The sequence below is a fragment of the Amblyomma mixtum genome, chromosome 8 (assembly GCF_055824585.1).
Source record: "Amblyomma mixtum isolate Tamu chromosome 8, ASM5582458v1, whole genome shotgun sequence".
Classification (NCBI taxonomy): Eukaryota; Metazoa; Arthropoda; class Arachnida; order Ixodida; family Ixodidae; genus Amblyomma; species Amblyomma mixtum.
The window spans coordinates 55,528,012-55,540,158 of record NC_143019.1 but is presented as its reverse complement, the minus strand read 5'-3'; the positions used below and the strand labels follow the sequence as shown (position 1 = coordinate 55,540,158).

At 43.7% G+C, this 12,147-nt stretch overlaps 1 protein-coding gene across 2 annotated transcripts in view; it reads right to left on the bottom strand.

Annotated features, from left to right (window-relative positions):
- Positions 1–12,147, bottom strand: part of capu (formin protein cappuccino) — a 43,902-nt gene that overhangs the window by 15,123 nt on the left and 16,632 nt on the right. For both annotated transcript variants that reach the window (XM_089558096.1, XM_089558097.1), the window contains 5 exons: positions 6,806–6,911; positions 6,031–6,166; positions 5,184–5,271; positions 1,589–1,650; positions 451–660 (listed from right to left, as the gene is read on the bottom strand). In XM_089558096.1, the coding sequence (XP_089414222.1) occupies positions 451–660; positions 1,589–1,650; positions 5,184–5,271; positions 6,031–6,166; positions 6,806–6,911 (602 nt within the window). The remainder of the gene's footprint in view (positions 1–450; positions 661–1,588; positions 1,651–5,183; positions 5,272–6,030; positions 6,167–6,805; positions 6,912–12,147) is intronic.

Genomic DNA, 12,147 nt, shown 5'->3' with positions numbered 1-12,147 from the left:
TAAAATCATGGGGGAATGCAAAGTAGTATATTGCGCGCGTATGCCGCTCTTTTTATTTAGCTCTGGGAACTTCCTGGTTTATCTTTGCACACCTAGACGGGCCTGGCGAGCACTACTCTTCATCACTTCCTTCTTGGTTAAAAAGAACCAACTTTCTGCAAGCCAAACCGTGGTTTCAGAACCTTTGTCGGCCAGTTCCTTATCGGTCAAGTAGCAGTCTACTTGCTCAGAGTGAGCAGTATACCTCAAGCGTTACTGTGAAACAGGCCGGGCCGGGCCCGGGCTGGGCTTCACTCCGGGATTCACGGGCCGGGCCGGGCTCGCTAGAGCGATAATTTAGCGGGCCTGGGCCGGGCTCAGGCTCCAGGTCTCGGGCCCGGGCCGGGCTTGGGCCTCAGATTGAAGCCCGTGCAGTGCTCTAATCCTACGTACAAGAAACTACCTCCTCACCTCACACGTCATCTTGAGGTTGTTAAGCTTGTGCTCCACACTGCCGATGGATTCCGTGTATGTTGACTGGAACATGATGCAACCGACGCGGTCGGCGTACTCGGGGATGCGAGACAGATCCAGCAGAAAGCGCTCCGGCTTGTCCAAGGGAACGTCGGGCTTAAGGGCCAGGTGGTCTTGGATCAACTTGAGCTCTTCACTTGTGGGGCGCTGTGTGAAACCCATGAAATGCAGGGAATAAACACAACTTGAATAAACACAGCACGTAACTGAACACAAATAAGACTACATGAACAAATAAGAAAGTAACAAACATAACATGGAAGATGAACGTTTGGTTTGGTTTCATTGGGGTTTAACGTCCCAAAGCAACTAAGGCTATAAGGGACACCGTAGTGAAGGGCTCCGGAAATTTCGACCACCTGGGGTTCTTTAACGTGCATTGACATCGCTCAGTACACGGGCCTCTGGAATTTCATCTCCATAGAAATTCAGCCCCCGCGGCCGGGATCAAAGCCGCGTCTTTCGAGTCAGCAGCCGAGTGCCGTAACCACTGAGCCACCGCGGCGGGGCGGAAGATGAACGGGATACGCACAAAGGCAAATGTCAAAACTATAACACAAACAGATGCAAAACCTGAATGAACTAGAAACATGAAGGGAAGAGCAAACATGACAGTAACAAACATAACGAGAATATGAACGAAACAAAAGCGAGCACAAACATCAACGTGGATAAACATAAATGTGAAAAACGAAGGTAATAAACATGAGATCAAGGGGGGTATGGCACAGCAGTTCTCAACAACAAAAGCAAGATGTAAACAAGACAGCATAAACAGGGAAAAAAGTCAAGGAAGAACGAAAACAAACTGCAGAATGTGCTTGTGTCAATCTTAAGTTTAAAAACTAAAGAAAGCAGCCGTGTGTAAAAGAAAACGGTACTTATAAATAGGGCATTCGACTGTGGGTAATTACATCAACTGCTGCCTATCTTCTGCGATCTAACAGACCACTGTTAGTTGTTTGTAGAAACGTGGTCATAAATATAGCACAAGAGAAACAGCATGTCTACTGCTGTGCTTGCCTAAACACACCTTTTCACACAAAATGTTGCGAAGTGTCAAGAAAAAGCTTACAATTTCGTAGAGTACTTGCAGGGTTTCCAGGCTTACGACCGATGTGTCAAAGTTGTAGATGGCTGTAACAAACAGACCAGCAGATTGCACTATTACAAGGCCAGCGAGTAAGAACAGCTCCTGCAGCTGACTGCAAATTCATTCAACAGGTGTAAGCACACTGATGACATCAGCTATTTATTACAGATCAAAACAACCTTTTAGAAAAATATCACTCTGGTGTCCAATTGATCACGAGGTGATGGCCTGAAAATGGCAAAGATTCTATCATACATGAAGCCCGACGTGAGGGTCACCAATATAAACAAGAAAAACAAAATGAAATTGTTTGCCTGGTAGCTGCTGCACTGATATACAGGAAATTTATTGGATTTTATAAGAAAAAACTTTACAAACATAATGAATGACTGGAGCAGAACGTTAAATAATCATTACAATACTTTTTAATTGAAAGAGTGCAAAAACTCGAATTTATAACTCCAAAAATGTTTTCAACTGTAGCTTTATGCTGAAAATAATGCCAGAATTCTGTTCGCTCGGGTTGTTATCTAGTGCTCAAAGAAGACAAAATTGATGTCTTGTAATATGATTGTACTCTGAGCTATGCAATAAATATGGCTTCATAAAGCATCAACCGGACTATTTCATGGATGAGGAAGTTAGAGCGCAAAAAAAAAAAAAACAAAGACAAAGTGGAGACGTGGACGGGACAAGCGCTAACTTTCAACAACTGCTTTATTGAAGTGCGGGAAGGGAACCTAGCGGGGCCGCCGCGCATGCGCTAAACCTCTTGTCTCCCAAGCTTGCTGTTAAACCCTGAGGTGAGTGTGCAGAAGATGGTGAAGGCATACATGGTTCAAAATAGTTAAGATTATACACATTATGATAACAAAAATCGATGTTATTTTGGAGTCATGTGCACTGAGGGCATGCTGATGCATAGATCGTTCTGAGCGATCTTAGCGGCTTCAAACAGCTCACGTTCGAGCCTACCTTGATGTCCTACCAAGGTTGATGTCCTGAAACTATTTTTTGCTGCCAAGACACACAAACCGCTTTGTCCTTTTAGGGCAATCGTGTCCGAAAGGGGCAGCTGGCAGGAACACGTCAGCAGGTTCCTCTTGCCACACCTGAACAGCCTTAATGTCGACGATCCCTACAAGATTGCAAGTGCAGACCGTTTGGTTGAACAGCTCAAGGAAGGTCTTCCCGGAGCGAACTGCGCCTTTGCAGTGGATGTGGAGGACTTCTTCTACTCTGTACCTCGTGGGGAACTCTTGACAGCCGTCAGTGAAGTTATTGATAGGACTGGCACCGTGGCTTTCCAGAACTCCTGTGGCATTACAGCGGAAGCCTTTTTGGAACTGCTGGACTGTTACTTAAGTTGTACTGTGGTGAGGTACCGAGATGTTTCTTTTTTGCAGAAGGACGGCATGTGCATTGGTTCTCGTATTGCACCTGTATTATGTGAAATTTATCTAGCTAAATTAGATTCCTTGATTCTAGACAATCTTAACGACCTACCTGTTGTAAAAGAGGATTCTGGTGTGGGCTAGTTGGTTCATGCTTAATAAACAGATTCACAACAGCGCTACGGAACGAGGACAGAAGGAACACGAAAAACACAGGACGGGCGCTGTGTTCCTTTCGTGTTCCTTCTGTCCTCGTTCCGTAGCGCTGTTGTGAATCTGTTTATTAAGAATGAACCAACTAGCCCACACCAGAATCCTCTTAGAACGTATTTCTCCTACATGGGCTCTTTTTTCTGTCAACGACCTAAGCACGATTCTGCTATCAGCACCCGTCCTGTGTTTTTCGTGTTCCTTCTGTCCTCGTTCCGTAGCGCTGTTGTGAATCTGTCTGTTGTAAAAGTTTGTAGATATGTTGATGACTTTCTTGTTCTTGTTCACGTGAAGCCGGGGGACACATTGCACCTCTTGTCTACCTCGATTTTAGATGTTTTTAACAGGCGCTCGACAAGCCTAAAATTTACCCTTGAACTACCTCAATCTGAGTCGTTACAGTTTTTAGACATTCGCTTGTTTTTTAATGACCCTGGACATGTGTGCTGGGCGTACACGCCACATTCTAAAAAGGCATTGCTTCCTTTTGACTCAGCTCACTCCAAGTTAGTCAAAAGAGGGATAGCTACATCATGTCTTTGTGCAGCGCTCTTGAAGTCTTGTCACCATAAAACAAAAGAAAGTTTCCACACCCAAGTGGAGCGTTTAGGTAGTTCTGGCTACCCCGCCGAAATGATTGTAGCTGTGGCGGAAACGCTGATACAGAAGATGAAAACACCCTTGCAAAGGCGCACGAAGAAACAAATGAGCAAAAGCTTCGCTGTCATGCCTTACGTGCACCGCGCGTCGCACAATCTGAAGAGAATTGTGGCTAAATTCCAGGTTACTGTTATCTTCAAGGCGCCATGCATGCTATCCAAGTTATGTCCCATGGTGACTGGTGAACGTCAAAAGAATCCTGGGTGCAATAAGAAGCACGAAGAAAGATTTGTTCCCTGTAAAGAAGGCGTTATTTTTCATATCCCTCTGAGCTGTGGTCAAGTCTATATCGGTCAGACAGGTCGATGTTTAAACGACAGATTGAGGGAGCACACCAATTCACTAGATAAAGGCTACGGCTCGAACCTCCCACCGCATTGTAAGGACTGCAAATGTCTACCGCTGCTGAAAAGCACCTCGGTAATCGGGAGGCATCAAGGTAGGCTCGAACGTGAGCTGTTTGAAGCCGCTAAGATCGCTCAGAACGATCTATGCATCAGCACGCCCTCAGTGCACGTGACTCCAAAAGAACATCGACTTTTGTTATCATAATGTGTATAATCTTAACTATTTTGAACCATGTATGCCTTCACCACCTTCTGCACACTCGCCTCGGGGTTTAACAACAGCAAGTTTGGGAGACAAGAGGTTTAGCGCATGCGCGGCGGCCCCGCTAGGTTCCCTTCCCGCACTTCTATAAAGCAGTTGTTGAAAGTTAGCGCTTGTCCTGTCCACGTCTCCACTTTGTCTTTGTTTTTTTTGCGCTCTAACTTCCTCATCATGAACTACCAACAGGCCCAAATTACTACTCTGCTGAATTGTATTTCACAGACAGTACAATTTAAGGGGAAAGCTTGCCACTTTAATCCTTCAACCAAACATGCCTTACAGTCTAATAAGTGCACTAAAATTCAGAGAATTCTGTAATTGGATTTTGTTGCCAAAATGTAAGTTGCAAGATGAGGTTCAGAAATTTTGAGATTAATAGAAGTTGGGGAATTTTTTACCAGTTGAGAGCCTAAAGTGTCAAAAGCCAAACGGACAGTCCTCACACAGCAATTGTTTAAAGCAGACTTGCAACTTTTGTTTCTTTTAATGCAACAAATGGCATCCTTTTCGATGCAAATTAGATACACTATGCGAGCACTTCGGTGCCGGCACTTAGGCATTGTGTCGCATACGAACCGAAACAGCTCCTTGCTAAGAGCACACTACAGCCACAGGAACTGATCGAAACCATGAAAGTCCACAGTTGGAAGCACCAAGGTGAAATCGCATTGCACCAATTCAAAGGCCTAAAAGTCAAAACTTACCATTCTCCACATCGGAAATTTCAAGACGAAGGCTCGATATGAGAATGCCAACATTTTGTGATCGCTTCTGGTCAAGAAGCTTTGCCACCTGCAATATTTCAATACACAAACAAAACCATGTGTTATTAATGAGGAAATTACATGCGCAATAAATTTTTTTAAAGGTGCACTGAAGACGATTCTGAACTTGTCTTTTTGCCGCGGGAACTCGATCTACACGTTCCTAGCATTCTTAGAAACTGCAACTTACTGCCCTGTATGGCCGATTTCTCTAATTAAATCGAATTAACGTCCGGCTTCTGCCCTTTTTTTTTAATTCTGCCTCGTACAATGGGCGGAGTCGACCAACGCGTGGAGTTCCTTTCAGCCAGCACCGTGGAGGCTTTGCTTTCGCTTTATTTTGTTTTTTAGGTTTCCATGAATAAATAGTTTCATTCGTAGATAATATAGCCGCAAAATAAGCCCGCAGAAATAAAAATACGCGCGGTCTATTTGCTACTACGGACTACTACGTATTACTCCATCGATGGCAGAGCGGCAAGCCGCCACGGGACTGGGTGAAAGGCACTCCACGCGTTGGTCGACTCCGCCCACCGTACGGGGGAGAATTAAAAAAAAAAAGGGCGGGAGCCGGCTGTTAATTCGATTTAATTTGGGAAATCGGCTATACAGGGCAATAAGTCGCAGTTTCTAAGAATGCTAGGAACGTGTAGATCGAGTTCCCGCGGCAAAAAGACAAGTTCAGATTCCTCTTCAGTGCACCTTTAAGTTTTCTATACCCGTTCTTTCCCTGTTAAAAAAAAAAAAAGAGGGAAATTGACAGCGACTAAAGCAAATAATAGCCCACTTCTTTCGCTTTCTTCTGGTCAGTTTTCGTTTTGGCAGCTGGCTTCTTCTCCTGAACTTGTCTTGAGAACAAGTTGGCGAACTCATCCCAGTCCGAAGGGGGAGTCTCCTCCAAGCATTCCCACAATGTCTTGTGGCTGAAAGAGTACGGGCGATAGAGGTCACACTAAAGCAGTTGACAAGGCCATAAACTATTAACTGTGCTACTAGTCAAGGGCAAAATTTGTTTACAGCACTGTAGTGCATCAAGCATTTTTGTAAATGGCATTTGATAAGGACATATGAGAAAAATGGGGCACACAAAAAATAATTAAAATGAAGCACACTGCCCAAACAACATCAATGACATTGTTCCAGCTAAAACTGCGCAGACATTTTTAATAATTTTTTTTACACTTAACAGACTTTCTTGATGGCGTAGCAGCAAACATAACCACCCAATTTCCAAAAACTAATGACCGCCACTCATTTAACACAAAAGCAACCCGAAAAGTGACATAAATGATGCATAAATAATGTGACATAAAAGTGATAAATGATGATGCAAATGATGAACATTGCTATCACCAGTGCTGTTTTCCTTCCTCCTCATTCGAGCTTGTGATTTGTGTATTATTTTTTGCACAGCTTCCTGCTTCAAATCATCCACACTCATGATGGCTGCACAAAAAATCAAAAGCTAGGGATCCAGATGTTTCAAACATGCTTTGTATAAATGTTCCGAAATAAACTTCAATTCAATTTAATTCAATTCAATTAAACAATGTGATACGCACTCCTTTGTCTTCTCAGGGACGTTCTCTGGCTGCTGTGCAGGCACCTGAATTCTCGTCCAGTACAGGGGCTTCATCAGTGCCTTGGGGTTCACGGGCTGCTTGCGGGCTGTGCAAAATGAGAACTCGTTATGTCACGCATTTTCTTGGGACTCCCGTCGTGCCGAGCCAGCAGAACAAAGCGCCACAAAGTAGCAGCAGCAGCAAGCCAGCGCATGCAGGTGGCACAGTGGATAGCAGCTTTTGCTTTCATGCTGCTGTTAAAAAAATTAAACGATTCCGTTGCCTCATCAGCGCTCGCAAGCAGTGCAGTCTCCAGGCAAGATGCACACAAAATTGTCAATTACATAAGTTTTTAGACACCCTGCCCTCTCTCTGTGGACTGTAGTAAGAACCAGACACTACCCTAAATAGTGAACTTTGAACCGCTTGCTCGATTTCATTGAAACTTGTGAATATCACTGCTGGGACCACCTCTGCTAAATTTTATTATTCAGCGGTGGGCTTGTCTTGGACACTGTAGAGCTTAAAATAAAATGGGATGATTTTCGATCATGCGAGTCTTTTTTTCTCATCTCCTGTTTCTTCAGTAAACTGTCAGCTTAGAAAAACTATCATTCCAACATTACTTAATAATACTGGTATTGTAGGAGGTTTTCTGGAGCGAAATTTTATGACGAACACAACTGTGCGGTCAATTTATCTATTTTTTTCCTTTTTTCACTGTAAAAAATGACTAAAAAAATTGATGCAAAATGAAAATGCGATATCATTCTTTATATGGTATCATTCTTTCAAAATATAGGAAAACTAAGCAAATTAATTCCACAGTTGTGCGCTCTGGACATTCCCAATGCCACATAAGGCAAAAAATTGGAAAATTACCCTTATTTTTCAAACAATAGTTTTCCTAAGCAAGCACAGTCAACCTTGGCATAAAGGTTGCATAACGTGCTTCGTACTTATTCTAGAATAATTAAATTTGGCAGAGGTGGTCCCAGCAGTAATATAAACTAGCCCCAGAAGTTCCAATGAAATCGAGCAAATGGTTCAAAAGTTCACTGCTTAGGGTAGTGTCCCCCCTTAAAGCATAGATAATTGTGATGAGCATGTTAAGTGGCCATGAAGAGATCGAGGGATGTCGCACAGCTTCCTAAGAAAATTCGCAGCCTGGAAAAATTTTGCTACAGCCCAAAGGCACGAGCTTTAGACCTTTACTGCTATAACGCAAATGCCAGAGTTGCCGATAAACAAACAACCAAGTTGCTCTGTGGGCGGCCACTGAATGTTTCAGTGATTAACTATGTAAAGATGCAGCATAAACGAGGGTGTTCACCTATTGGGCGGGAATTAATTGTAAACCTGTGGTACTTCACAATGCTTACAAAGAACTTCAGACTGTTGATCAAAGTACACATGAAAGCTCAAGTCAAAAATAGCACCCCCTCAGCACATACTTTAGCACTCGCTTACAGAGTCACAGTGTAGCAATGGTGCATTATGCGGCAAGCAGAGCGACAAGGCGTTGAGAGATGCAGCGATAAAAAGAAAAGAAAGAAAAACCAGAATTGACCACTAGCAAAATTGTGCACGTTTGCTGCTCTTGAAGGCTTTATTTACTCCAACCAAAATTCTCCCTTCAAAAATTCTCCCTGCACTGCCATCCCTACCTTGGAATAGTAAGGGGTGAAATGAGATTACAAAGTAAGCGCCTGTCGACTGTCCATTACATCATTTTAGATTGGTTTGGTTTGGTTTATTGGGGTTTAAAGTCCCAAAGCAACTCAGGCTATGAGAGACGCCGTAGTGAAGGGCTCCGGAAATTTCGACCACCTGGGGTTCTTTAACGTGCACTGACATCGCACAGCACACGGGCCTCTAGAATTTCGCCTTCATCGAAATTCGGCCGCCGCAGCCGGGATTGAACCCGCGTCTTTCGGGTCAGCAGCCGAGCGCCGTAACCACTGAGCCACCGCGGCGAGACATCATTTTAGATGTTCTGTAGCATGAAACTGCGCGGTTATGTACAGTATTATGAGTCTTTATCATAAAAGTAATTTACAGATCTTCCCAACTCAACCCCTAGCTCATTTGTGGTGAAACTGAACAGAGCTTGGGCATTGAAGGTAACCTTTGTTTGCTCTTAAGTTTGACAACGGTACTTGTCAAACGGTGCACGCATGGCCTTCAGCGTGCAACACTGAAAATGACGTGTCTACATTACCATTGCCCTTTGAAAATAGATGACAGCATGGCATTTATGGATGGATGTGCCTGTTGTGTTTCATTACACGGCCATAGAATTTCACTGCCTTACATTTGTTTAGTTTTAGTTACTTATCTGTTGTCACCTTCGCATTTCTTTTCTTGTGCTAATTTTCGGGTTTGTGACATTTGAATTTCATCTCTATACTAAATAAATATAGTTTTTTATTCTTCCGTGTTAAGCTGCCGAAACTTTGTTTTTATCTTTTACTGCGCAGCACCTTTGAAAGAGGACTTTCAGGGGTACTTTATATAAATAAATAAAGAAATAAACCCTTCCAGAACAGCCAATTTGCCAGTTTTTGCAAGATGGTCAATTCCAACAGCTTAGGTAGCGACCTACTTGCCGACTCACATACTACAGTGCCATCTTGTGAAGATGGCGTGAAAAGTGCAGCGTAGAAGGGAGGGAAAAAATAAAACAAGTGGTTGGTGAACAAGATACACCACAAATTTCCAGCAGAAAAACACTGCTCAAGAGCCATCTGCTTCCTGCAGTACAACCAGTACACTAAACACTGTTTAAGCACACAAAGTAATAAAATAATAACAGTTATAATGGAAACATTAAGTAAAACAGCTTTACATAAAGTAGATCATACATATTAATGAAATCCTTACATTCTGTGCACTGCACATCTAAATTAAAAGTGCAGTGAAGAGGAATCTGAACTCGTCTTTTTGCCGCAGGAACTCGATCTACACGATCTGAGCATTCTTAGAAACTTCGACTTATTGCCCTGTGTGGCCGATTTCCCTAATTAAATCGGTTTGGTTTGGTTTATGGGGTTTAACGTCCCAAAGCGACTGAGGCTATGAGAGACGCCGTAGTGGAGGGCTCCGTAAATTTCGACCACCTGGGGTTATTTAACGTGCACTGACATCGCACAGTACACAGGCCTCTAGAATTTCTCCTCCAAAGAAATTCAACCGCCGCAGCCGGGATCGAACCCGCATCTTTCGGGGCAGCAGCCGAGCACCATAGCCACTGAGCCACCGCGACGGCCTAATTAAATCGAATTAACATCCGGCTCCCGCCTTTATTTATTGATTTCTCCCCGTACAGTGGGTGGGGTCGACAAACGCGTACAGTGCCTTTCAGCCAGATCCGTGGAGGCTTTGCTTTCGCTTTTTGTTTTTTAGGTTTCCGTGAATAGTTTCATTCGCAGATAATATAGCCGCGAAAGAAGCCCGCAGAAATAAAAATACGCGTGGACTATTTGCTACGACGGATTACTACGTATTACTCCGCTGATGGCAGAGCAGCAAGCCGCCACGGGACTGGGTGAAAGGCACTCCACGCGTTGGTCAACTCCGTCCACCGTACAGGGAGAATGCAAAAAGAAAAAGGCGGGAGCTGGACGTTAATTGGATTTAATTAGGAAAATCGGCCAAACAGGGCAATAAATCGAGGTTTCTAAGAATGCTCGGAACGTGCAGACTGAGTTCCCTCGGCAAAAAGAAGAGTTCAGATTCCTCTTCACTGCACCTTTAATGGGCACAGTCAAAAAGTTTACAAAATACAACGTAAGGGAAAAATTTAGAATAGATATATGGAGCCTAATTATGAGCACGTGTGAATCACACAGCGTGCTATTCCGTCTCGAGCAAAGACCCCTGGATGAATATGTTTATCAAAGACGCATTCCATAAGTTTTGACGGAGCATGTATGTAACTATAAAGGCAAAATTAGCAAACTGGTTTTGAAAAAACCAGCCCAGGAGCAAGGCTACAACTTTCCTTGTAAATTTTCAAGCTACCCACAGAGCACAGAACTAATCTGGCAGACACTCATTCTTAATCTCAATGTTTAAAACCTCTTTCAAAATGCTCTACGTTTAACCTCCTAGTGGACTTTGATGAGCCAGGCTTGTCATCAGCCGACTCATTTCTGGTCCCTGAGGAGTCCGGCTTGTCATGTGTTTTTCGGCACTTTGTGTTCAGTATAAGGTGAGTAATACCCCTGTCACACGGGCAAGTTTAGTGACACTTTCACGAAGTGCACTTCTCCAGAACGAGTGACACTTTCGGGGCGTGCTGCTACACGGAAAAATAAAGTGTCATTCGGAATTGATGGTGGTGACGATGGCTTTTCAAGTAAGGCACAAAAAATATTACTTTTCGCGCTTCAAAGCTTTAATGTACAGTTAATGTACAGTAGATTCCAAACTGCAAGCAATTATTTATGATTATCAAGGAGCTTTGTGCAATATTGGCGATTACAAAAAAGGCTTCGCAAGACTAGACAAGCCAGGAGCAGTACTTCACTTTTTGAAGCATCATGGCGACTACAGTGATGGCGACCCACGGCGATAACCTTTCTGCGCAGCTGACACAATCTGATTGGCAAAAAGTGGTGGCGACATACATGTTTAAATAAGTTTACATGAACAAGAGGGCAAAAAAAATTAGCTGCGTTCAATAAAACGCCATTTTTATTGCCGATGTTGTATTCTAATTTCGAAACGCTGCTACCGAGGCTATACACTTCGCCCCTCGGGAAAAGTGAAATGAGTTCCCCAAACTCACTTCTTGCCGAGTGCGTTCAGCAGCGAGTGTCATTAAAGTTCATCGTGTGACACGATGCGAATGACACTACAGGCGAGTGTCACTCGTTGAAAATGACACTAAACTTCCTCGTCTGACAGGGGTATAAAGCTCGCCCAAAGCATTTTTTGGACCGTACTTCTTGAAGCTCTTCGTGGATTCCGCATCATAGGTGTCGCTGGTGGTGTCAGTGTTGTCGGCGTAGTTGGCGTAACACACCACCTGACCACCGTGGAAGGTAGTAGCAGAGTGACATAAGAGCTAAGGAAAGGACAACTGGAAGATGCCTGCCCCAGGAAGATCACGGGAGGGTGGGGGGGTGGCTAGTAGCGCAATATGTCACCTGACAGTGATCGACCATCACAATCGTCTGTTAATTGTTTAGTTTGTAGACAGATGGCAGCACAAGTACTAAATGACCACTTTGGTACCGTTTTCAAAACAAATCAGTTCGTTAGGGGGTTAACAGCAGACTATGGCCCCCTGATCATTTTTCTTGCATAGCATGTCTGTTACATCACTTCATCATATT